The sequence below is a fragment of the Eurytemora carolleeae genome, unplaced genomic scaffold, assembly GCF_000591075.1.
Source record: "Eurytemora carolleeae unplaced genomic scaffold, Eaff_2.0 scaffold188, whole genome shotgun sequence".
Taxonomy (NCBI): Eukaryota; Metazoa; Arthropoda; class Copepoda; order Calanoida; family Temoridae; genus Eurytemora; species Eurytemora carolleeae.
Genome location: NW_019396140.1, coordinates 267,098 through 292,891, shown reverse-complemented (window position 1 = coordinate 292,891; position 25,794 = coordinate 267,098). Strand labels below are relative to the sequence as shown.

General features: G+C 35.2%; 2 protein-coding genes across 2 annotated transcripts; one reads left to right on the top strand and one right to left on the bottom strand.

Moving 5' to 3' along the window:
- Nucleotides 1-344: 344 nt before the first annotated feature.
- LOC111696130 (uncharacterized) lies at nucleotides 345-13,231 on the bottom strand. The gene is made up of 14 exons (XM_023465680.1): nucleotides 13,035-13,231; nucleotides 12,570-12,677; nucleotides 12,041-12,183; nucleotides 11,160-11,415; nucleotides 10,796-11,016; nucleotides 10,126-10,228; nucleotides 8,000-8,452; nucleotides 7,022-7,257; nucleotides 6,067-6,396; nucleotides 4,650-5,931; nucleotides 3,898-4,443; nucleotides 2,444-2,527; nucleotides 1,985-2,055; nucleotides 345-937 (listed from the first exon to the last, which is right to left on the bottom strand). The coding sequence occupies exons 1-14, from the start codon at nucleotides 13,224-13,226 to the stop codon at nucleotides 460-462; spliced, it is 4,503 nt and encodes a 1,500-aa protein (XP_023321448.1). The 5' UTR covers nucleotides 13,227-13,231; the 3' UTR covers nucleotides 345-459.
- A 6,627-nt stretch (nucleotides 13,232-19,858) lies between these two features.
- On the top strand, nucleotides 19,859-24,911 carry LOC111696142 (neuronal acetylcholine receptor subunit alpha-2). The gene is made up of 10 exons (XM_023465697.1): nucleotides 19,859-19,954; nucleotides 20,258-20,311; nucleotides 20,869-20,969; nucleotides 21,036-21,101; nucleotides 22,062-22,113; nucleotides 22,335-22,439; nucleotides 22,700-22,819; nucleotides 23,068-23,147; nucleotides 23,212-23,259; nucleotides 24,298-24,911. The coding sequence occupies exons 1-10, from the start codon at nucleotides 19,865-19,867 to the stop codon at nucleotides 24,371-24,373; spliced, it is 792 nt and encodes a 263-aa protein (XP_023321465.1). The 5' UTR covers nucleotides 19,859-19,864; the 3' UTR covers nucleotides 24,374-24,911.
- Nucleotides 24,912-25,794: the final 883 nt, after the last annotated feature.

Genomic DNA, 25,794 nt, shown 5'->3' with positions numbered 1-25,794 from the left:
ACGTGGGGGGGGGGGGGGGGGGAGGACCTTCGCACCCCCTGACAGATTCAGCCCCCGAGATTTCAGAATAGCTTCTCTATAGCATTTAAGGGAAAAAAATCTAGGGCAAAACAGGAAAGTCCAAAAAAATTTCGCCTTCTGCGCTTCTTTCGGTTCCTTAATCGGGATTTTTTTCCCCAAAATAAATCTAGCACCCCCCTCACCTAAATCCTGTATCCGCCCCTGAGTATAATTAATATAAATACTATATGAAAATTAAATATGCATATAATATACTATATAGTATACATTCACACAAGTACATATATTAATTATTTACTATTTAAATTAATTAAAACTTATTATTCTGGTGATCCTGATCATGATTATGCGGGGGTTTTTCTACATGTATAATATATGTACATGTATATTGTAAATGTATATGTGTAATAGTGTAAATGTACAAGCTCTGTAATTGTATCACATTTTCTTCCCCACCGGAGAAATTAGAACCTCGTCGGAAACTTCCGTAATCTCCTCCTCCAGCTTTTCCTCTGAACCCGTCCTCATCCTCTTCATCTCTGACCTCGGAGCAATCCTCTTCTCCCAACCCTGCTCCGGGTCCAGGAGGTCAAGGCTGCTCGGATCTGAGGTCGGACTACTGCTATCCCCTCGACGGACTTGTCCTGCAGCTCGTCTTTTCCCTCGGACTACACTACTCGTCCTGGAAGGTTTACTCTTCTCCAGGTTTAAATGACCTGCAGCTGCTCGGAGTAAAGTATCCAAGCTTTCAAAACTAGTATTCTGGGAGAGTTTGTTTTGAACTGTTATCAAACCAGCCACGGCGGAGGCAAGTTCTTCACATAAATCCGCCATTCTTCCGCCCATCTGCCCTCCGCCTTCATCTCTTAAGGCTTGGCGGGTTTTCTCCAGGTTATCAACAAGTCCTGTTAGTAACCTAAAATAAAAAGTAAAATAATTTATCACTGCGTGTAATTATGATAAATACGATAATTACAGCAGATTAGGGGGTTCATTTGCCAGAGAAATCCGGGAAAGAAATCGAAAAGTATCCGCCTCAGAAATGTAATGAAAGGGACTGTTTAAGCATAATTTCAATTTACATTCCCTTTAAGGGACATCCCCGATTCACAACTGTTCCCTCTAAACCTTAGACTAATTAAGGATAGTTCAGACTTTTCCTTTCTTATCTACAGAAACACTCTTCATCGTTGTACATTTTGTTTGTAAGCTGTTTTATATTCTAGAAATATTAATATTTACTTTCTAGACGTCGCAGAAAATAAATATTTATTTTTTAATTTTTTAAATCCGCTCTGAACGTAAAATATTCGGTATTTTCGCATGGCATAAATAACGTCAGCTGAGTTGAGTTCAGACTGTACGCGAGCGTACAGTACATTCGGATTTCAAGAATCAAAACAATATTTGAGGGATATAAACAAGGAGATCTCAGTCCCCGATGAACAGTCAAAAATTTGAAAGGGCACCGTTGTGAATCTGGCATTGACACTTTAGCATGGAGGGTCGATTTAAATAAAGCTTACAGTCCATTTAAACGCAAAAAATGCTAAAAACAACATTTAGACCCTAGTCTGCCACTAATTTATGTAGTTGTAAACAGTGCTTAGGATCCGGATCCGTTGGATCAGCAAGATTTTGGCTTAATGGATCCGGATCCAGATCCGCAAAAACATGCGGATCCATTTTTTAGGCACTTCTGCTAGTATAGTCAGTAAAAAACCACAAAATCAAGTCTTTCTCTAGGAACATCAGTCAGTCAATAATAATAACAATTATTTATAATAAAAATTATGCCTTTTTAAATTTTGTCTGTGATCGTATCTTATTGAAAAGAATTTAAACTTATTGAAAAATTAATAAAAGAACGACCGAACAGACTAACGAACAAACTAACGACTGACCGACCAAAAGAATGAACGGCCAATCGAACTAACAAGTAAAAAAAACAATAAAAACGGACCTGTTTGTTTCCTCCTGAGATGTTAATTCATCATCCTGCTTCACGACCAGTTCAGACTGCAGCATTCGGATCTAATCAAATTTAGATCAAATGTAGCTCAGATCTTAATCCAATATAGATCAAATTTAGATCAAATCTTGATCAAATATTGCTCAAATCTTGATCAAATAAAGATCAAATATTGCCCAAATCTTAATCAAATATAGATCAAATATTACTCAATGACTGAATTATTATGAAAAGGATGAATTATTAAAAAAAAGAATGAATTCTTTAAAGAAAACGAATTATTAAAAGAATGAATAAAAAAGAAAATGATAAACTCTTAAAAGAAAAGGATGAATAATTACAAAAATTAATGAATTATTGAAAGAAAATGATAGATTCTTAAAATAAATTAATGAATTCTTAAAAGAATGAATGCCTGACAGAATGACAAGCTGAAAAGAAGATTAGTACCTTGTTGAGAGTTTGTAAAAGTTGAATAGTTCCCGGATCTGGAGAATGGGTTTGAACCTCACTAACTCGGTTTATAAGTCGTTTCTTAATAAATACAAGTTCAGATTAGTACAAGGAAACATGGAATAAAAAGAAACTAAAAGCTTGAGAAAGATGAAGGAAACAATAATCAATTTGTTGTTAATGAAATTTAACAACCATCTAAAAATGTTCATCCATGAACTTAAAAAAATATTTGTAAATGAATGCAAATTAGAAATAAAATCTCTAAAGAGACTTTTTAAGACTTACTTTCAATTAACTCTACTTTTACAGAGTGGCATGCCGTTTTATAACGCTACCCTTTTAACCGTGACAAGTGAAATTAATTAGATAACTAGTACATAACTTTTGAAAAGTACAGTACACTACTATATTGTAGATCGATCTTAGAAGTATTTTTCATCATTGATCTGTAGACTATTACTATTACTATACATTCACTCCCAGTTCTTATTTGAATAAAAAAACTATATTTCCTTGAAAAGATAAGAGGGTGCCTCCGGCTATAGTTTACTATAAGTAAGAATACATAAAATGATCATCCCAGAGTAGTGGTGGTTAATTAACGGGCGTAATAATAGGATAGAACAAATTTGAAACGTGTTAATTTACCAAATCATGATAGGTTTAAAATTAAATTGAAAACCCCAAAATATAGTTCATGTAAAGCAGCCCAGTGGCAAGGCCGATGCACATTGCACATCCAACATTCCACCTATGTAGTACAATTGAGAAATAGTTTCCTTAATAAATAGGAAAACATGGATTTCTTATTTCTCGTAAAAAGGATTGAGGGGTACCGTTGTGAAGCGGACATGTCTCTCAATAAATGGAATTGGAGGGTTAACTAAAATCATGTCTACAGTCCTTCTCAATAAGATCTTAAAGTAGTATACGAGTGTAATTTAGAAAAAAAATACCCCTGCAGGAAGTAAAATACCCCTGCAGGAAGTAAAATAACCCCTGCAGAAAGTAAAATACCCCTGCAGAAAGTAAAATACCCCTGCAGGAAGTAAAATACCCCTGCAGGAAGTAAAATATCCCTGCAGGAAGTAAAATACCCCTCCATGAAGTAAAATTCCCCTCCATGAAGTAAAATACCCCTCCATGAAGTAAAATACCCCTCCAGGAAGTAAAATACCCCTCCAGGAAGTAAAATACCCCTCCAGGAAGTAATATACCCCTCCAGGAAGTAACATACCCCTCCATGAAGTAAAATACCCTTGCAGGAAGTAACAAACCCCTGCAGGAAGTACAATACCCCTCCAGGAAGAAAATACCCTTGCAGGAAGTAAAATACCCCTGCAGGAAGTAAAATACCCCTCTAGGAAGTAAAATACCCCTCTAGGAAGTAAAATACCCCTGGAGGAAGTAAAATAAATAAGTAAAATGTAAAGGTTTAATTCACTTACATGTTCTTCTAAAAGTCTTCTTTGAACATTATGAATAGCTTTGAACATATCCTGACTCAGCCGATCCAAGGCATCACTTTTAGCTCTCTTCCGTACTTCAGTTAGAACCAGAGCGACATCAAACCCTCTTCCCTCCCCTTCCTGGGATAGACTATTCTCCAGAACACCTTGAACGCTCTCCAATCTTCCACTGACACACTCAATCCTCTCCATCACATTCTTCCAACCTAGTTCATCTCCGTCCTCCCCTCCTCCTCCTCCTCCCTTCTTCACTAGTTTCTTAATCCCGTGCAGCTTGTTCTCCATCTCGAATAAAGCGTCGTTGATCCCGTCAAAATGTTTCTGATTTTCGTCCCGCAGAGAAGCGACGATACTTGCAGCGAGGTTCTCTTCGAGGAGGGCGGACCCGGCGGTGTACTGGTCCGGAATATCCTTCACTAGTCCGACCAGGTCGGTCATGCCGGTACACACGTCGTTCATACGGTGGCGGATTTCCTCTGCGATGGATTTCATTCCTTCTCTCGTGGCAACTTTGTCCGATATTTCCTAAATAAAAAAATAATCAATAATTTTCAAAATGTCCTGCAATTCATTTCATAAATTCACAAAATAAATCAAATTCTTTTTTTTTATTTTTAAAGGTTAAAATTCATTATGCTCTTCCTTTTTATGGATCATTCCTGACAAAATCAGCTAACAGCTCAATAAACTGTTTACGTAAAAGCTTTTTATTGGAACCCAGTGGTAAATACCTGAATCTGATTAGTGATATCTGTGAGTAGATCACTATGATTATTCAGTTCGTCTTCAACAGAGCTCCTGAAACTGCTCAGTGATTTCTCCAACTCGACGATATCTCCTGAACCCTCGCTAACGTTCTCCGTCTTTACACTCAATCCAACCTTCTTCTTCTGGGGTTTCTCCATCTCTCCGTCCTCCGATTCGAGGAGAAACTTAACCCGTCCCAGGACCTTGCCCAGCTTGTCCTGTTTATTGTTTAATAATTCAACATTCTCCACCAGTGAAAGTATCTGATGAGTTTCAGTGCTACTGGAGCTGGTGGGTTGACTAGATCGGCACTCTGTTAAAACTTCCTCTAATTTGGCCAGTATCCGACCAGAAGCGGTGAGACTATCTCCGTTCTGAAGTTTCAAATTGGATTCTATCTCCGGAAGTTTTTCCGATATTTGTTTAGTATGACTAAATATGTTCTGCATTAGGAGAGCAATCTTGTTGACCGAGATGCCTGTATGCTTGTCATGTGTCCCTAAACTAGTCTTAATCTCTACCAGAGCCCCAATAGTCTTCTCTTCCAGACCTGAAACCATGTCGTGAACATCATCCATCTGAGACTTTAACTCCTTTCCCAGACTATCCAGCTCTTCCCGAACTTTCTCCGAACTTTGCGTTAAGGCTTTATTATCAGACTTATTCAGTTTAAATTTGTTACTACTCTCCGTGTTCAATTTAGTCTCCAAGTGGGTTACTTTAGACACTAACTTCTCCATTAGATCCATAACTTTACTGATTTGAATGTTCTTGGTTGGTTCCGGGTTGGGCGGAGAGCTAGTTTTCTCCATCATATCTCGAATCTCATCCTTGAGAACTCCAAAACTTGAGATAATCTCCGTCTGAAGTTTTGTCTCGACCGCAACGGATGAAGATTCTAAATCCGTCACTTTGCTCTCAATCCCGTGCAGGGTTTCCTTCAGCTCCTTGGCCGTCGTGTTTACTCCGTTGACGGAGGCCTTCATGCTCTGCAGGGACGTGTTTAAATTACTGATGGTTTTGGCGTCGCTGTCACTGTTCTTCATCAAGGTGTCCAGCACCTTGGAGTTGATCTCGGAGAGTTTGGATAGTTTGCTGAGGCTCCCGGAGAACTCGTCCAACCCAACCTTACTCAAGGTCTCAGTATCCGTCCTCGAGGACGGAGGAAGGCTTAGAATTGATTTGTAAATGTCATCCAACTTTTCTCCGTGATTAATCAGCAAGGATTTTACGTCCATATCTGGTAGCCCATGATCTAACTTTAACCTGAAATTTGACATGATCTATATAATAAAATAAGACATTCGTATATATGTTCCCTTTAGCCGGCAAAACGGCTGGACCGAATGGGCTGACATTTTTGAGGGAACCAATCCCCCACCCCTTTGATAAAAAACATACCTTTTTTCTTCCCTCAAATCTTCAACGATATCAAGAATCTTCTGAATATGCTCGGTATCCTCCTGGGCGGAGAGTTTACCCTTCTCCTCCGCCTTCTTCATCTTAATCTTGATCTCGTCCAGGCTGGGCATCACCCTGGTGTAAAGGTCATCCAGTCTGGGTTGGAGCTGGGACAGCTGGACGGTCAGAGCAACTAATCTATGATCTGATACTCCAGCTCCGGCTCGAGAATCCACTGCTCCGCTCCCTAATCTTGGATCCGGCACAACGCTAGCGATCCTCGGATCAGCGAGTCCGCTCAATCCAGTTCCAAGCTCACTACTCTCAATCCTAAGTGTCAAAAAATATTAGTTACTTCTTCTAAAATGTGCAATAGACCTCCCCCCTTACTGAAAAAACCTCCGTTACTATCTATTCATATTAACCTTACATAAAGTGGAATAGTTTAATCATTAATCATAGGAGGCAACTCTTAAGAACTACGAGAGAAAGGAACAAAATTATCACTTGTTTTCTGGCCCAACGGTAGACTAATAATAAGTTTGAAACTTTGACGTTAGCATCATGTTCTAAATATTTTGGATATGGTTAAAAAATTTAGTTTTTCTTTAGTATTTTAGAAATAAAATTTGAAAAACCCAGAATTTACTAGTCTTATCGAACGTATTAAGTCATAATTGATAACAAAATGGGTTGTGGAGTTGAGTGGAAATTCACAAATGCAGGAAAATCAAAGACAGAGGCTTGAACTTTTGGTGAGGAAAGCTAAATCGATATCCGCAGCTTAAAACTTTATAAAGGATTTACTTTTAATTTCAGAAATGAGATAGTAAAGAAATTATTCAAGCAAATTAACTTAAACTAACCGTCAAATGAAAGAAGAACCGATTACGCGCGTTGTGAACAGATTTAAAATACAAAATATTCAACCTCTGAGAACCAAATGTATTTGTACCTGTCCCCGCTAGATGTAGTTAGTGGTGCTCCTACCCCACCTAGAGCAATCAAACTCTTTAACCCTGGCAGAACCTCGTGCTTCTGAACTCTGTCAACATTCTTCACGCAGTCAATCAGCTTTTCGTTGATCTCGAGCAGGGTGCTGATGAATTTATCGTTCTTGATCCCCTCGCCTCCCGTCCTTCCTCCCCCTCCACCAACGTCCATCCTTTCCAATTTCTTTAAGATTTTCTCCTAAAATGGAAAAGTTTTCTGACATCTTGTCAAAGTTATCCCGCGTTTTTTCATTTCTTTCTTTCAAGGATGGGAATATATTTGTAAAAATCTGCAAATATTCAAAATATGGTTGAACAAAAATGCATTCTTTTTATTTAACTAAACAATTAGATTGTTTGTTTCGTGGAAAAGTTTTATTAATGCAGAATGCATAATACATAGGGTAACATATGTTTAGTAACTTATAACAAAAAACTAACCCCAGAAAAAAAATATGGAACTAAATAGATAGACTTTTACTCACAGCATTTTTAAAATGATTTTAAATTTTAAAAAATCTGTTTGCAATAGAGAATACAATTTGTTTTTATATATCCAACAGTGCTTAGTCCGAATCCGTTGGATTCGCATCATTCAGGCGATCTGCGGATTCACGGAGTCGATCCAAGAGGCAAAATATCTACCAAAAACTGCAAACAAAAATCTTTGGCTCTTAAAACCCAAATCTGTACGGATGATAAAAAAGATTTTCAAGATTTTCTTATTTCTGAAGGGTTCTTCAAGTTTTAGCAAAAATAACGAAAACAAAAGAAGAAAAATAATTTGAAAATTCTTATTCTGTTAAAAAAAAAATCGGTAAATATTATATAAATGTTCATAATCTGGATCCGGATCCATGTTTTTAGTGCGGATCCGGATCATTATCAAACTTAAATGGATCCCTAACAATGTACTGAACTATTTAACTAAAAAAAATTACCTCTGCAGCTTCGACGAGTCCACCGAACTCACAAAACTTTTTGGAATTATCATCTTCCAGCTTTCCAAGAAGAACTGTAATATCTCCATATTCATCTGTAGAAACCTTCCTGCCCCGGGATCCGTCCAGATATCCTTCTAGATCCCGTACCCTGGACGATACCGCTTTGGACGAATCTTCGATCTTGTTGTACACTCCGCCAATCCTGTGCTCCAGGTCGCCTAATTGCTTTGGTATCGTCTCAAGATCTTCAAGTACATCCTTGATATCATCGATCCGTTCTAACCGCTTTGAAATGTCGTTCATTGAGTCGACATTCTCTGCGATGAGTTGAATTCCGCGACCCATGTCTCCGACATGCTTCTGAGTAGCGGAGGTGATTTCTTCAACCTTGGCTGAGTTTTTCTTCCAGGATTTACCCATATCCTTGAGTCTAGACTCAACCTTACTCACCTACAAAACAATTATTATAAGATACAAACCTAAAATAGAAATTGAAGAAAAAACAGTAATTAGAATCCGAATCATGATCATTTGTACTCCCTAAACTGGGCACTTAACTGTTAGATACTCATAATCCCGATAGCCACTGTTGGCAATTTTAATTTGAGGATAAATGCTTTATCTCGTCATTTCAGTTATTCCTTCCCTGATGCTGTTGTTGAAACCAATCATCAGGTTATTAGATTTCTTCTTCATATAGTTCAAGGAAGCTTGCAGCCTTCTGTGGTTTGTCCCAGGACTGTTTGGGGTTAGGTGGGTGGGGATGGAGGGGCAATTAAATACATGGTTTGTATCATGTGTAGTTCCATATTTTGGGGTCATCTTAATTCAGTCTTGTATCTGGTAGCAGTTCTCAGTCCTGTATCTGGTATCAGTTCTTATATTTCTGTTGAGAAGTATTCCTTCAGTGTTTTCTTCATAATTCTTGGTGGTGGTGGATCCTGTATGTTGATTTTATTTGGGTGTTCTTGTTTCTGTGTGGCTAGTAGGAATTAATAACTGAGCATATGACAATGCTCTTTGACTGTTAGTTTCTTAGTTTCGTGACTAATTGGGGCCATTTTTACACTTCCTATAATTGTTTTCAGTTCTCCGTTCTTGTTTTAACATGTTTGTAGTTCATCCCAGTTTGTATTACTCGATGCGGGTGTTCATGTGGGGCAGCTATAGTTCATATTTCTTAGTCCTTTCCCCAGCTTGGAACTGTGTCGACTACATTATTATAAAGGTTTGTTAAGTGCTTGATTCCATGTGGTCCTAAATGTTTAAGCATAATGGTGTAGATTTCGTCTGGTCCAAAGGCAGTAGACCATTCTGCCTTTTTAATAGCTTCTGGAGTTTGGTTCTCTGTTATTTTGATTTTCTCATCGTGGGAGTGTTCTGAAGTTTTCTGTAAAGAGTTCTGAATTCTTTGGTTGGTATTTGGTGACTTGGTCTTTGATCAAAGCAAACGTAGACTGGGTACGATTACCATGCGGGATATCAAATACATTCAATAAATATGTAACAAAAATAATCGAGATCAAACATTGATCTCGATATCCACAAAACAAGAGTTCCCATATCCGGATCCGCAGATTAAAGAATTCAGATCCAAATGAAAGAGAAATAACCAAGACATAAAAGAAAAAATACGTGATTTTAGGTAAAATATGTTCTTTAAAGAAACATTCATCCAGTGAATTTAGGAGACTAAATGATTTAAGTGTGAATAAATGTGTTTTTGGGATAAGAAAGTGAAGGGAGAAAAAATATATCAGCAGCTTGAATTTAATTTTATACGTTGAACCACCAAAATCTTTCAATACAGTGAGAACCATAAAACTGTGGAATAGAAGGACAACATTAAAGCAATAATAAAGTGTATTTGACGTGGTTACATTAACAGTTTTACTAGTGACTTATTAAAACACTTAAGTGAAATTGGTCTATGTACACTGCACAATTCCTGTGTCTAGCGTTCATTAGTTTAAAGTCATAACTTGAGTGTAAGTCGTCTTTACTATTCCTGAGTTGTCTGGTTCTGTAATATTTTTCCTGGGCCTCGTAGGTGGGGAGGGTGAGATTGTGCAATTCTTCAAAGTATTGTAAATTGGTAAATAGTGTTAAAATTGTAAACCTACCATAGTTCCGATAAGAGCAATATTCTTCTCCAAACTATTTTTCTCCATATCCTCATCCTCACTGCTAGAACTAGAACTAGAGCTGGATCGTTTCCTCTTTTTCCTAAACACAGATCTCACGTTTAACTAAAGTAAATTGCATGTTTTAAATCATAACTTATCTTATTAAAGAGCTATTAAGAAGTGAAAAAAGTTATGAATTTCCATTCAGTAACAGGATTAATTGGCTTTTGCGTAAATTTAAGACTAAATGAGCTACGAGGTAACAAAACCGATCCTGTAATGTCTAGTTTGCAGAGATCTAATTCAGAGGAAACACAAAATTTAGGGGACGCAATTTCAAGTTGCCAGCTGTCCGATATACAACGGAACCTTTTAATCCTCTAGGCTCTATTTGATCAATAATTTGAAAGAAATCGTCGTTTTCTAGATTTAAAATCTTAACAATTTGCCCCATTATTCCTTTAGCAGAAATTCGCAAGTTATTTTATCAAAGAATCCAAAAGTTATAACATGAATATCTGATTCGTTCTGGATTATTTGAATAGGAAATGCTACTTTATTAATGGAGTATTACATGAAAGTAAGTCTACAGGCCCTTCAAGCTAAATTGAATTTGATTTTTTTTGTTGTTAAAATGAAATGTATAAAATTTTAATTAAAAACTTACTTGGTTTTCCTAGCGAACCGATCTGTGGAGCGAGGGATAGATAAAACCTCTGAGATACCGGACGGAGTTCCTGGAGGTTTACGAAGAGGAGACGGAGAAGCGTCCTCGTCCCACTTGGCTACGGTTGGGAAACTAAGGAGAGGTCCTCCTCTCTCCAGGATATCCCTGACACTGGACAGCTGAGGTACTACAGTAGACTGGAGAACTGATAGAGAACTCGTCTAAATTATGTTTATCTTTATAAAGATACCACAATTAAAAATAATCAATACAATTTGTGCATCCTTGATCGGAAAAATGTTTAAATGGTACCGTTGTGAATCGGACATGTCACACTATAATTGTTAAGTTGATAAAGACCAACCTGTTCAACTTTATCCGCTAGCACTCCAATAGAATCATTTATTTGCACCAAAAGTTTCTCCATATCATTCCCTCGACTCTTCTTGAAGCTGGATATACTGGTATCCCTGGACCGACCCCGACGCCAGGAACCTCGACGTTTAGATCTAGACTCACTGGAGGACCTGGAGCGTTTCCGTCCTTCTTCGTCACTGCTCTCCGATCCGGAGCTTCGACGCCGTTTGGGTCTGGTTTGTCGTTCCACAACATCCAATTTTCTAGACAACAGTGAATTGTTAACTGACAAATTCATGGTTTAGAACATGTAAACATAGATCCAAGAAATTGAATTAACTTTAATTATTGGCCGAATCATTTTTCTGTTTATCCAATCCAATCAGAAGCCTGAGAACCGGGCCCAACTACTAACTAGGGCTCGAGTATGTATAAGTTCGGGATTTACTTTTAAATTCTCGGCTCTGTTTAAGATTATTTTTTTTGTCTAGCGATAATGGCTTTGATTGCTCAATTAATCAGATTAAAATTTAAAATTGTCAATTATTCCACAAATATTTACAGACTAATAGTAATACATCAATCAAAATCCAAATCTGCAAAATTGGATAATCCTTGAAAGTGAAAGAAAATTTTGAGCTTTTCATGTAATTTACAAATAAATCCTGAGAAGTTACCAATCAAGAAATCACTCAGACTTTTAGGGACGCCCTATGAACACACCCCAATCCAAAAATGACTATACTAAGTAGGGATTGATATAAGGGTTTATAATTTACAATAATAGGCATTTTGTTGTTGTAAAGTTAAGTTGAAAGCAATTTTGACCCCCGGCCCCAATGATTTGGAAAAATCTAAGATATCTGGTGGATAGTAAGGATTTCCTACTTGTTGTTGCTCTTTATGAGCTCCCTTGAGAACTTCTCCTGATCCCTCATCTCCCGGAGATCCTTCCTCATACTCTCCGTATCTTTCACAACGTCCTTCATCAGCTTCTTCACACTCTTCACGTCGTCGAATCCAACAGTCATCTAAAACAAGGAAAATTAATTATAAAAGGAAATGTAAACGAAATTTTAAGTAACCTTCCATTTATAAAGAGGCATGTCAGAATAACAGAGATACATACAGAGATACATACAGTAATCTAATCAATGATAAATGAGATATCTCCTTTTTTCAGTGCTAAGGATCCAATTCATTTTGATGCAGATCCGGTTGGACAGAATTGGCTAATTTTAAGGGCTGATAAGGATATAAAAATATATCGTAATTAATTTCAAGTTTTTCTATCTGTGAGAGTAAACCCCTTATTGGCAATAATGACAATTTACATTTAATTTAAGATGCTCTAAGATAACAAATTGAAAATTCAGATATCAACTGGGAAGTTCTTTCACGTTATTCNTTTATTTACCGATTCCTCTAGTTGATCCAGGAAATTGTCTAGTTTCTTCTCCTGTAGTTCAATCTTCTCCGAGATAGCGTCAACCTGGTTCAGGCAGGGCAGGATCTTATCCATGAACTAATCAAATAAATCAGAAAATTATTGATTAAAAGATTCAATTAATGGAAGATTTTTTTTGTATTCTTTAATGCAATGTACAATCTACATTTTTATTTTGCTTGTCTGTGTCCAATAAACGTCAAAATGGCAGAACCGAACGGACCCTTTTTTGCAACCTTGGTGGGCGGTTTCATGGGTAGAACGAATTTTAAAAATTTGCCTTGTCCAAAAATGTTTACATTTATTACTTATAAAAACAGAATGATCGCGAAAATATTTGTAAAATGGCGACTTAAAGAGAAACAGCTTAAAGCTTAAGTTCTTTCTAAAAAGGGGGCCACAAAACGTCCCTTCAGCCTAGTGACATATAATTACCTTATTAGTCTCGTTCTCCCCGCGCATCAGAAAATCAATCTTCTCCGAGAGCTGAAGCATATTCTTTTCTAGAGAGCTCGGGTCAAGATCCTGCTCCGGGTTCTTGGACCCACTGTATCCAGGTAGAAGACTGAACTGAGCTATAATCTCCTTGAACCTGGTTTCCTGGTTCTGGAGTAATCTATCCTCCATTGCCTGAACAGTAAGTATATTCACAACTAGAAAAAAGGACTCTTCGCGCCCCTTATCCTCCCACTTTCCAACCTAGATCTTACATTCTGTATCCTGCATTCTACATCCTGTATCCTACATTCTACATCCTGTATCCTGCATTCTACATCCTGTATCCTACACCAATATCCTTCAATCTGCGTACTTTCTAAATCAACATTCTACATCCTACATCATAAATCTTGCCACCCACATCCAACATTCTGGATCATACATCTTCCGACTTGATACTTTGACTATCAATGTTAACAGAGGGAGGACTATAGGTCCTGTAGGGGATGGGGGATAATACTCATTAAAATGTGAAATATTATTCACACATAAAAAAAAAACAAATAAATAAAAAACATTAACTCTCTCTTTCAAACTTTTATTCAAACAAAAATGGTACAGAATTGAGTAAAATCCATATGTGTAGAAATGATAAAAAATACACAAATATTTACAAAATACTTCTCGCAGTTTACTCTCTAATTTATGGTATGGAATTTATACTAGTAAAAACTTAACAACGCTGAGATCTGGAATAAAATCTGACATGAAAAAAGACTTCTCGTCTAAGGAAGAAAAAAACATTAACTGTGAGTGACAGAACATAGGAAAAAAAAATGAAAATGAATCTATATTTTCAAAAAAGAAGTGGCAACTTTTAAAGTCAATCTGTGTATTTTAAATGTGCAGTAAGTATAGTTCATTAACAGGTGTTCTGTTAAATATTCTTTATATATATATAATTCGCCAGAAAGAAAAATTCTAAGCCCTCCATCAACCCTTTGACAAATTCCTGAATATATAATATTTTCTCGAACTATTCAAATCTTATCCTCTGTAGTGTATTATTTATGTGAAGTTTAAGATTTAATATCTATTATTATTAAAATAACCTTCTTCATTTCTCACAAGAGTCTAATTTTAGGATAAAAGTTATATTTTTGGCGCTCTCTTTATAATTGTTGCATGAGGTAAATCACTGAGTTTAAGAGAAAGGTATCTAATTTATAAATAAATAAAACGGGTCTGTACTAGAGAACTATTTTTGGACCCCATCCTCATATCAATTTTGTGCATGACCACTCTATTTCAACAAAATTATTATTATTTATTTTATATTATTTTAGGGTACGGTTAGGTTAAGAAAATTTATGGGCCGAGCGCCGCAGCTAGGACAGGATATCCATGTGTTACATATGAGATCCATGTACAAAATTGATAGGGGGGTTGTCCAAAAATCGTTCTCTAGGAAGTTACCAATAAATCAAACATTCACCTGCTTACTCATTTTTCATTAAAGCTTTATCATTCCATGCTCAACATCGTTTCAAAACTAAACTTTTGAACTTTTTTTTTAATTATCTAGACAAATTCTCTGAAAAATAAATAAATTTTATAGTAGCGTTTCGATATTTTAATAAATAATTTAAAGTACTGATAAGGTTTATGAATAGAACTTTTGGGGATGGTTAATTAATTTTAAAAGTGAACAACTAAAATGCTGCGATATGAGGATTTTCCAGATGAAAACAGATGAAATAAATTGCCTAGACTGTTATAGAAGCATGTATCACAGCTACAAATAACATCGGTATTCCACGACACTGACATTAATCCTTCTGTTACTCTTCAATCTTCTCCGAGATAGCGTCAACCTGGTTCATCAGCTGAGAGTCCTGATGGACTTCTTTAATCTTCTACCAGTCAGCTGAGCTGAGAATCTTCTTTAAAATCCACCAACTCCACCAACCGTTCCATAAAATCCACCAACACAATAATTTCCATAAAATCCGCTAAGCTGGTGTTTTAGTGTATTGATTACTAGTGGTCTCCTATCTTCTGATTACAGCTGGTATGTACCGAGTATACCGGGGGCAGGTAAGCTACTATGGTGATAATGAAACCCTTGACAATTGAGAGAGCAGGTAACTAGACTAGATTTATCGAAAAAATATACTTCAACATTTAATTCCCTCTCTCTCTCTCTCACCTTCTCATAGTCATAAAGGTTTAACAAGTGTACACGTAGTATGAAAAATAGCTTAGTGTTTACAATGTCTACGGGTGTTCGGGGAAAATGAATTATAGACTTGATGGTTTTGTTAAGGATGAATAGGTTCAAAATTTTCTACTATTTCAATTTTCTCCAATTTTTTCTATGCATATAAAGATAACAAAATGTAAAAATACTTGGAAGAAATTTGCACTGCTTAACAAGTGCACACTTTGAACTCTAAATAAAGAGTCAATTAGATGTCGTCTTCTATTGAAGTTACAATAAGGCGAATGTTCAATTCGTTCAATTAAACTATCGTTTTTCTCAACATATACTAAACAGCAATTATTCCAAGTAAAAACAGCTCTGAGGTTTATTGAACTTTCAGTCCGGGGGCCATGGGTGCCCACCTCTATAGAACGTTGTGCTCCTGTAAAAACTAGACCAGGATACCATGAGGATACCCAATTGAAACGAAACCGCTCCAGCTTACAGTGATATGACTACAAGAGGGGGGGGGGTGCTAAGGCGTACGCCCCCCATGTGTTTAAACAGAGGGGGGGGCGCCCCCTCAGTTGGAAATTAACTCCTATATATTCCATGTCCACGTCATTTGTTAAGAATTGTTAAAACCCTGCCAGTCATGCAAGTTGTAAAGCGTAAAGACTTTTTCTTGTCTAAGAAGATTATGCACATTGCATTCAGGCTTTGAGCCAATGATAAGTAAAAGACTGTCGAATAGCTAGTAAGAGTACACATACATCATGAGTTTTAGATCAAGAAGCAATCAAGAAGGAGAGAATACTCAAATTATTTATTAATATGAACCGAGAGCTCTTGAGTTTTCTTGTTTCTATTAAAAAGTCTTTTAATTTGATGTGGCTTATTGGTATTACTTATAATAAACTGACTTCCTAAATCTTAAAGGGATAAACTGCTGATGTTCAAGCGATCCTCCATTTAAAGAGTTATACATGCAATGGTACCTTTAAAACCTTTCTCTGATTCGTATTTTTTTCTAAGTCTCTGCTGCATAAATCTTCTAGTACGATTTTAATAGAGAAACTGCAGTTGAAAATTCTTGAGTAGATAAACAGAATATCATCATAATTTTTTAACTCAAACAAATATATAAAAGGGTACTATATTACTATTTTTAAATAAAATACGTGACTTAAAATTCCGCCAAAACTTAAAAAAAATTTTAAAAACAAAGAAAGAGGTCCGACAAAAAGTATTTATGAAGAAAGGCTAAAACATTATGTATAATGGGTCAAATTGTGATCGAAAGTCACAGCTTTCTGAAATATTGACAGAACCTTCAAATCCACGCGAGTAGGAACTGGAAGATGAAAGTCAGACTCAAAATTTGATTTTAGTCCAATTCATCCAATGAAAATGGAACACAGCAATTGTATACAAGCAAGCTGTCTGATATGTAGTTTACACATGTAGAAACTTAGGCGGGGCGTCGGTGACTATAAGTTGACTAATCGGCTAGTTGTAGTTGATTAGTGGACTTGATGATTTGTTGATTGGGCTCAGGGAATGAGAATAAACATACATGACGTTTACCCTCTGATTGGGCTCCTTAACTCGGACACAAAAGTTGCAAATAATCACATAAACGGATATATTTCAAACCTACAAAAAAAATACAGCTAAAATAAATGTCGATGTATAAATGTTTTTGATTGTTTAGTTAGATAGCTCACTATTTAGGTGTGGACTTCTCCGAGAGGAGGAGTTGGTATAAAGACGGCATTACGTGTGGGGTTAGAAGGTAGATTTATGGTCAACAACACTGTACTGTACACAGATCCCATGCATAAGTTAGTTGATTTTCAAGGTTCTGGCAAAAATATTAGCTTGATAGCAACATCAATTACGTACATAAGATTGCTTCAATGTCGTCAGTTCTATGGGTCCCAACGTATTCCAAATTTTTTTTAGTATTCATGATTTTTTTCTGAAATACTTGCACATCAATTTTCTCTCTCTCTATTAAAATAATATCAGTTTTGCTCTCGCATTAGTCTATAACTTTCAATATTTTCTGTCAGATTCAATTGCACTTCCTTTATCCTTGTTCAAAAAAATCGTCCACCTGAAATTAGAGGGAAAAAAGTAAAAAATAGATTTAAATGATTTGTCACCGCCCACTGCAAGTTTTCTATACTGTGAGCCTCGTGAGCCTCAGTCTGAAGAATTGATTGGAGTAATTCAATGCAATTTATAAATACATATCTACAGTTCACACACCACTTTTTTTTAAAAGAAAAGAATTTAGTTATATTACATTGCAAAAAGTACTTTTTGATCTGTCACTGAAAATGTGTTCCCAATTAGGAAAAGTAGTTTTCAAATAGTCATGTGTTACGTATTAAATTACAATCGTAAAAGTTTTTTTACCACAAGAAAACCCTTTTAGCAACTCCTATTTTTTTCACTAAGGTTTATGACATTTAGCTTTAGTATTTATGCACTGCCGACTAATAGGATGGAAAGGAATGAGGGAAAAAATTTGTCGAACTGGCAACCTTAAAGGGACTGTAAGCGTAATTTCAATTGTTCCTTTATGCAAAGATGGTATATGCTGATTCAAAACGATACCCTTTGAACCTTTAACTTGTCTTTTTCTGGGGTTAAAAGTATTTAATTCTGATAATATGTTTTCTTGTAGTGGAAGAGGCGGATTCAGAGAGGGGGGAACATTGGAACATATGTTCCCCTGGAGCTTTAGGGGGGAACAATGTTCCGCCTAGAGCTTTAGGGGGAACAATGTTCCCCCGGAAAATTCGAGAGAAAAAAATCTTAAGATTTCGATTAGTTATAGTTGTAAGTTATTCAATAGATTTAATAGATTATTTTAATAGATCTAACCTGGTTTAATTAATAAATTGAAGTGTTTTTAAAGCTAAAAACTGTCATTATCAAAACTTTATAAGTCGGAATCTGTCAAAAATGCTAAGGAAGGTTCGTTTCTTGAATATATATAAATATATTTACCTGAATATATATATATATATATAAATATATTTACCTGAATATATATATATAAATATATTTACCTGAAGAATGAAATGAAAAATAACATTACCTCCTCTACTAGTCGAGGGAAGGAAGGCCAACCACAATTTCTAGTTCGAGCCACATTCTCCTCATTTTCTCGTCCAAGCCACCTCGAAATACTTGTCTGTCTCCAAAAGGGCTAACTTTGATAATTTAAAATTATATATAAGTATTAACTTGAACATGGTCTATAATTTTTCCATTTCAACCCATATAAAAAATCATTGATTTCTGATATACTTACAACTAAGGCAAATTTTTGTTCTCAAACCAAGTCACTTCTGCCTGACATTCGATTAAATCAAAGGAGAAATTTAATTTGAATTATTTAAATCATTTGCTATAATTTATCCGTCACAACTATATAAATTCAAACAGTATTTAAATCTTTAATGAAATGTGGGAGAAAATAAAGTGTAAGAATATTATATAATTATATAAGAGATTAGATAATTTTATCGCCTTTTCGCCAACATTATCGATTCCCCGAACAGAGGGACATAAGTTACTTTACGTCCCTTGGGACAATTAATTTAATTAACAACCCTCCCTGCGAAGTTTTCGTGAAAAAATTCGCGCAATTTCATCCGAAAAGACGTTAAATTATGTGTACAACTAAGTTATGACGTTAAATTGTGTGTACAACTAAGTTATCGGGAAGTTAAATGGGCCAACCAATCAAAACTACCAACTCTGGTTAGGCGGGTCCAAACTACATAGTAAATTGTGATCTATTATTTGTATTATCTCTTGCTTTGTAATTGAATAAAAATATGAAATATAAAATAAATATGTTACTTAATCACCGGCTCCCTCGACAAATTTTACCTACAAAGCACCCCTCGCTGCAGCGCTCTTAATGTAGGCAAAATCGGGGGTTTTTAAAGGAAAATTTCTTTAACTTGTCTGTAAAGTAGTTGTAAATAATTTTTAAAAACTTAGATTTCATGAAGTTTTAATATGACAAAAATACTAGTCAGCTAACTTATATTTCAATTTGTAAGTGATGTTTTGCATTCATTAATGATGAATAACAAACAAATTTTGCACATTTTTTATCCTGACCGTCCATATAAACTTTCCCGGGGTCATTTGAGTTCCCATATAAAATTTGGGTCCAATCGGTTCAGCCGTTTCGGTGTTTTTTGGGAATAAACAAATAGTCAGACAACCGAAATTAATATATAGCTGCGCCCAAACCCTATTTTTCATAAACATAAAAAATAAAATTTAACTCGCCGCCCTAGATATTGTTCCTGTATCCGTCTCTGTACGCTATTCACTTTTGAAGAAAAAACACAAGTATAAATAATCAGTTGTCATAATTATAAAATATTGATATCGATCAATTTATACTTTATCAGACAAAGCTTTTAAGGGTTGTGAATCGGACACTGTCATCTTTGCATGGGGTCCCATAAAATTACACTAACCATATGTTACTTTAATATTTCTTCTCCTAATTGTCTATTCCTAGTTTATGTTAATTTTCATAATTATTTTCAACTCTGGAAGAACTCCTCTGCTTTCAGTGAATAAAATGGAAAAGGAGTATAGACTGACCCATCTGCTGATCTTGCTGGCTTACCTGGTATCCACAGTTCAGGCAGATGAAAGTCCTATGTCTCAGGTGTCCAGAAAATAAAGGAACTGATTATGATTATTATTATTATTATTATTATAATTATTAGTATTATTATTATTATTATTATTATTATTATTATTATTATTATAATTATTATTATTATTATTATTATTATTATTATTATAATTATTATAATTATACCTGTATAAATCTACAATTTTTTTCTAAAATCCATTAAACCCCTTATCATTTTGCAAGAAAAAAAGCATCACATTAGAAATGTTCAATTTCATATTCAAAAACCAATCTGTTGAACTTTAGATATCAAAACTAACTAATTTTTTTTAGTTAAGGCAGGATATGTTTTTTGGCTATGATAGAAATGTTATTCCTCAGCCAAAGGTTTGTAGGCTTTAAAAAATAATGAACAAAAAATTATCAATTGTGTCATTTTGACAATAAAAGCATGGACAGTTTCTGTAAACCTCCCAGTGACTATGTAATAAATGTATATATCTTAACATAACCTAACCTGGATCCATGGAGTAGAATAATCACGCTAGGTTGTCAAAAAATGTGAGAAGGGGTGGAAGGTTCAGTCGAACTATAAGGGAACGGAGCCCCAAATTGTATACTACATGAGTTTACGCCTTTTAGCAATTTTTACTCTGACAACTGACAAGATATTAATCATGACTAAAAAGATTTATCAAAAACCAATCATGTTAAAGAAAACAAAGTCAACACACATATGTCAAAGTAAAACTAATCACCATGGAACGTATTAGGTTATTGTAAGGCTTCTTAAAATTAAAAAAAGTTATTATTTAAAAAATGTTAGAAATGTGTCATTATTTTTTTAAATACCTTTTTTGTTGTTCGTTATTTAGAAATTACTTCGAATAGTTCGATATAGCGCGCGAATAAGATGTTACTTCTAACATTGTACATGTACCTAGAACGCCAGCGGAACTTACCCCCTACAGGTGCTACTAGGTGTAGCCCCTAAATGGATGGATATGGAAAGTAATGGAGTTCTTACAATTATTTGCTGGTTAAGGTACTTTTTTAAAACAAAATAATTTAAAAAGTTTGTCCAAAAAAAGGGACTGTTTTTGTTATAAAGGTTGGTTTGGAATGATCCGAGACTAGCCTGGGATCCTAGCAAGCATCACAACATTTCAACCTTCAGGTGAATATCAAATAATTAATTATCAGAATGTCGGAATTAGTGTGGTGCAGGGTGCTGGATTTACAGATGGGCATATAGTTTTCATATGAATTATTTAATTTCTAATAGAATCCCCAAGAATTTGAGATGTTTAACCTATTTCAAAATTGAATGCTTGACAAGTTTGATTTTTATTCCGCAGATTATGCAAACTTTTAACTTTTTTTACTTTTAACCACAATTTTATGAATGAAATTTAATTGTTAACATGTTCTCTTTGAGTACATGGCAAAACAAAAACAAAGCAAAAAAATCTTGAATATTAAATTGTTCAAAAATATAATTTTGATGTAGGCAAATTATTGAAAATTCGATCATCCATAGACCTTCCCTGGCTTTTAGGGCGCTACGCGCCCATCTTCTATTTCAACTTTTAATTGTGGCTTTATCTCTGAGCATCTTCTCTTTGTACAGTAAAAAACAAAAACAAAAAAAGTTTGCGGATATCATAATATTTTTTCAAAATTTTACAAAAATAAAAAACTTTAAATACGAATTTTTAAAATTTTGATCATTCCTTGGGGTCATAGGTCCCACAAAAAATTTGGGCCCGATCGATTCAGCTGTTTATTGGAAACAAACAAACGGACAAACAAATAGAGTCATCATAAAGATTTTGGTAAAATAGTTTTGGTTAATATAAATAATTTTGCTTTGTTTATAAAAAAAACTTAAATATTTGTTGAACATACCAGACTCTTTAAGAACATGTTTAACGCCAAAAAACATTGAATGTGTAAAAAACACCTCAAAACGATACCAGTTCTTAATATGTTTTGCTACCTCCAATAATCGTTTGTAATAACAATGGATTACACATCATATCATGTTGCAAAGATATTGGGATTATAAAATTTGAGTTTGTTGTAAAGACTCCATTTTTTCCAGCTAAAATTTAAACATTTTGTTCATTTTGATCAGAATTACCCCAGATGAGCTGTGGAAACCAGATATTGCTTTGTATAACAAAAAGGTGATTTTTTTGTACTTTTAATTTGCAATAAAAAAGCAGGTTACCGAGCACAACCTGAGAAAAAGATAGTTTGACTTGATTAAAATTAATTGTCTCATATCTTTGAAAAAATGCATTTTAAAAATCAATGAAAATCTCATTGTAAACTCCGGTTCATTTGAAGTACTGGACTGACCTCTGGACAGTACAGTACAACAAATGAATCATTGCGGCAATTCTAGGATTTGGACCACGGCATTTTGGCAGCTGATCCGCGCAGTTCCAACATAAATGCACATGTGCAGAGTAATGGAAATGTTTTATGGATTCCTCCAGTTTCTCACAAGGTAGTTATGTGCAAAACTAAAAGACCACGTTGTTTTAGATCAAACCCTAACTTTTTGTTTGTAATATTGTGTTCAAAATTATAAACCAAAATTTAGGGATATCTCAAAAGTAGCCTTAAATCTCTTAACAATCTGTTCACAATTTAAAACCATCCGTTCTTGAAAAGATCGATATAATAAACAAAATTATAGTTTTTTATGTTCTTAAAATTAAAATATATATTTTTTATTTACAATTATTGCAATGGACACATTTTTAGGTTTTATGTGAGGGGGTAACCTATGACAACTGGCCGTGGGGTAAACAGTATTGCAATCTGGATTTCGGGTCTTGGACTTTTGATGCTTCACAATATGATCTAAATTTTTACGAAAATAAGGTTATTTTAATTTAATAATTCTAAAAATAACAATAATGATGGTTTATTAATTCAGGCAATTTTAAATGTATTGCTACTTTAAAGGATGATTAAGTTTTAAAGGTTATTGAACTAAAATTGAAAAATCAAAATCAATAAAATTTAATTGCACAAATGAAAAATTTACAACTATTAGATATAAAACGAAGCCTTTCCAATTTTAGATTTTTTATTGCTTAATTTAAAAAAATAGTAATATTTTTATTTAGCCGGAGCTAGATTTGAGAAATTTTGGAAACTACAACCAGTTCAAAATTATGTCACAGCAGGGAGAGAGAAAAGTTACAAGGTACATTTTCTATATTTAAGGAAATGCAGGCGTAATTTGATATTTATAAACCATTTAACTTTAGGTATGACTGCTGTCCTGAGCAGTATGTTAGCCTCAACTTTAAATTCAGGTTCGATAATCTCAACAAATAAATCAGCAGATACAGGGTGTCCCTTAAAGATGGGAAAATGGAGACGTCAGACGACTTGACCTGTCTCTGAATTTCGATAGTTTTTTCAATGGCAACGTGTGTATTAAAACAGTGAGGGATTGTGCAAGATCAGAGATCCAAAAAGTGATCACTTAATTTTAATGTTTATTGGGACACACTAGTGTCTCATCGTTTATTGATTATGAAAATTGATTATTTTTTTTTCTATATCTACACATTGTACACCCCCCTGTTCAAGGCCGGAAAGGGGGATGGACAAGTTCTTGTGAGAACAGAATGTCTTGACTAAGAACGGAACTGTTCTTTGACTAAGAACACCAAGAACGGAACCAGATCAGAACAATTGAAAAGAAAGAACAAGAACGAAACGATCTAACTGAGTGCCCTCGTTCTAGAACGGAAAGATTAAAAAAAAAGTCGGAACATGCCCAGCCCTAGCCACAATTATATAGCTATCCATGCACAATATTAGCTTTTTTTATTTTCCATCTCAAATGAGCCCCAATTATCAACCTTCCATGCCACAAATTTTTGATCTTAAATTCAGCTTAGAACGGAAAATAATTTGGATACATGGCGGCATACCTTCCCTATCTCTTTAATACAGAATGTCCCACGTAATATGACAGTTAAAAGAAGACTTGAAGATCGTCGTTGATCTTTGAATTAGTTTGCAGCATACTATTAGCAATCAACCTACTTTTACATGTATAATTCTTGAAAGCAAATTCACAAAACTTTAATTCTTAAAAATTAGACGTTGACAATAAAGGAATTGAGTTTTTGCCGCAATCTCAAATCTTCTGCTCCCAATATCTTTGCAATCTGATGGTGCAAACCTTTGATATTTCAAACTTGGATTATTTTATCTATAAGTATTAATAGTTTGAAATATCTAAGGTCTACGACATTGGGTTACAAAGATATAGAGATTAAAAATCAGAGTTTGTGGCAAAAACTCAATTCCTTTCTGAATCTAATTCTGAACTTGTTTAGTTTGCGGAGAGAATATGTGGTGGATCCCAACCTGGGACGGATAGATAATCCAGATTGGGAGGGAGGGGAGCACTGACTCTAGGGTGGAATAAACCACAACATTTCTTCGTCTGAGCCGCATTCTCCTCATTTTCTCATCTATACCCTTCTAAAGCTCTCATCCTTGCAGTATTCTTCTGACAAAGTATTGAATTCCTTGAGTTTGGAGTTGTTTTTAAAAAAATCCGGCCAAAGGGCATACAAAAAGATTTAAGCTAAGTGTAAGTAAGATATTTGCCATTTTCCAATGGAAAAATTCTATGGCTTTCGATATTATTATAAACAACAAAAATATTGTTTTGTAAACTCGAAATGATTCTAGTAAGAGTAAAAACGGACATAGAACTTGAAAACTTTTAAAAAGCCAGAGTTTTTCAGATGTTACTTCTTTAAGTGTTACACGTGCCAAAGATAATATTGCAAGGACGAGCATTCGGAGTTGGCTCGGACGAAGAAATGTTGTGGCTGGCCTTCCAGCCCTCCAAGAAGGGCGCTAAATAGTTTTGTAAATTTTGTAAAAAAGATGAACTCAATTTTGAGAGGAAGAAAATAAAAAATAAACGTTAGAAAGACGATGTTTTCTGAATTTCTGAGACTGCAATAACTAATTCAAAGCAGGCTTTTTATATTAAAAATCAATTTAATCTTCTCGAGGCTATAAATAAGTTCCTTCATGAGACAGTCGGCTCATTTCCGACAGTCTGATAAAATAAGGAACTCAAGGACGACATTACTGCCTTATGAAGAGTAATTGTATTACATCCGCTATTACGATACTTCGGACCTACCCTCACGTGGTTTTTCAGCAGCTTTTAGCTGCTGTTGGTCCGATGAGCTGTATGCCGGATACACACTCAATTGAAAAAAAGTTGGTGTATCCGACCCACTGTGTTGTAGGTTGGATGCATCGATTTTTTTAGGTCGGATGCACTGAATTTGTAGGTCATATGAACAACATTAGTAGGTCTGATGCACAACTGTTGTAGGTCAGATGCACAACTTTTGTAGGTCGCGGATGCACAAATTTTGTAGGTCGGATGCACAACTTTTGTAGGTCGGATGCACAACTTTTGTAGATCGGATGCACAACTTTTATATGTCTGATGCACAACTTATGTAGGTCGGATGACATATCTGTATGAAAAAATGCACACATTTCGTAGGTCAGATGTGTTATGCAGTAGCCGCAGCGCTCGGCCCGGAAATTGTCTTTACACCACATATTAGCTATTACTTTTATCAATTTGATGGGATGCCGCAGCCCTCAGCCCCCCAACCGCAGCGCTCGGCCCAGGAAATTTTTTTAACCTAACCTAACCCCACAGATCGGCAATCACTTTGTCAATTTGATAAATGTGGCCGCAGCGGACGTATCGTAGGACGGAAATGCTTTAGGACCGAAGAAGTAACATTACCGGAGGGTTTTATTTATATTGAGGTTACGAATTTATGTCAGGA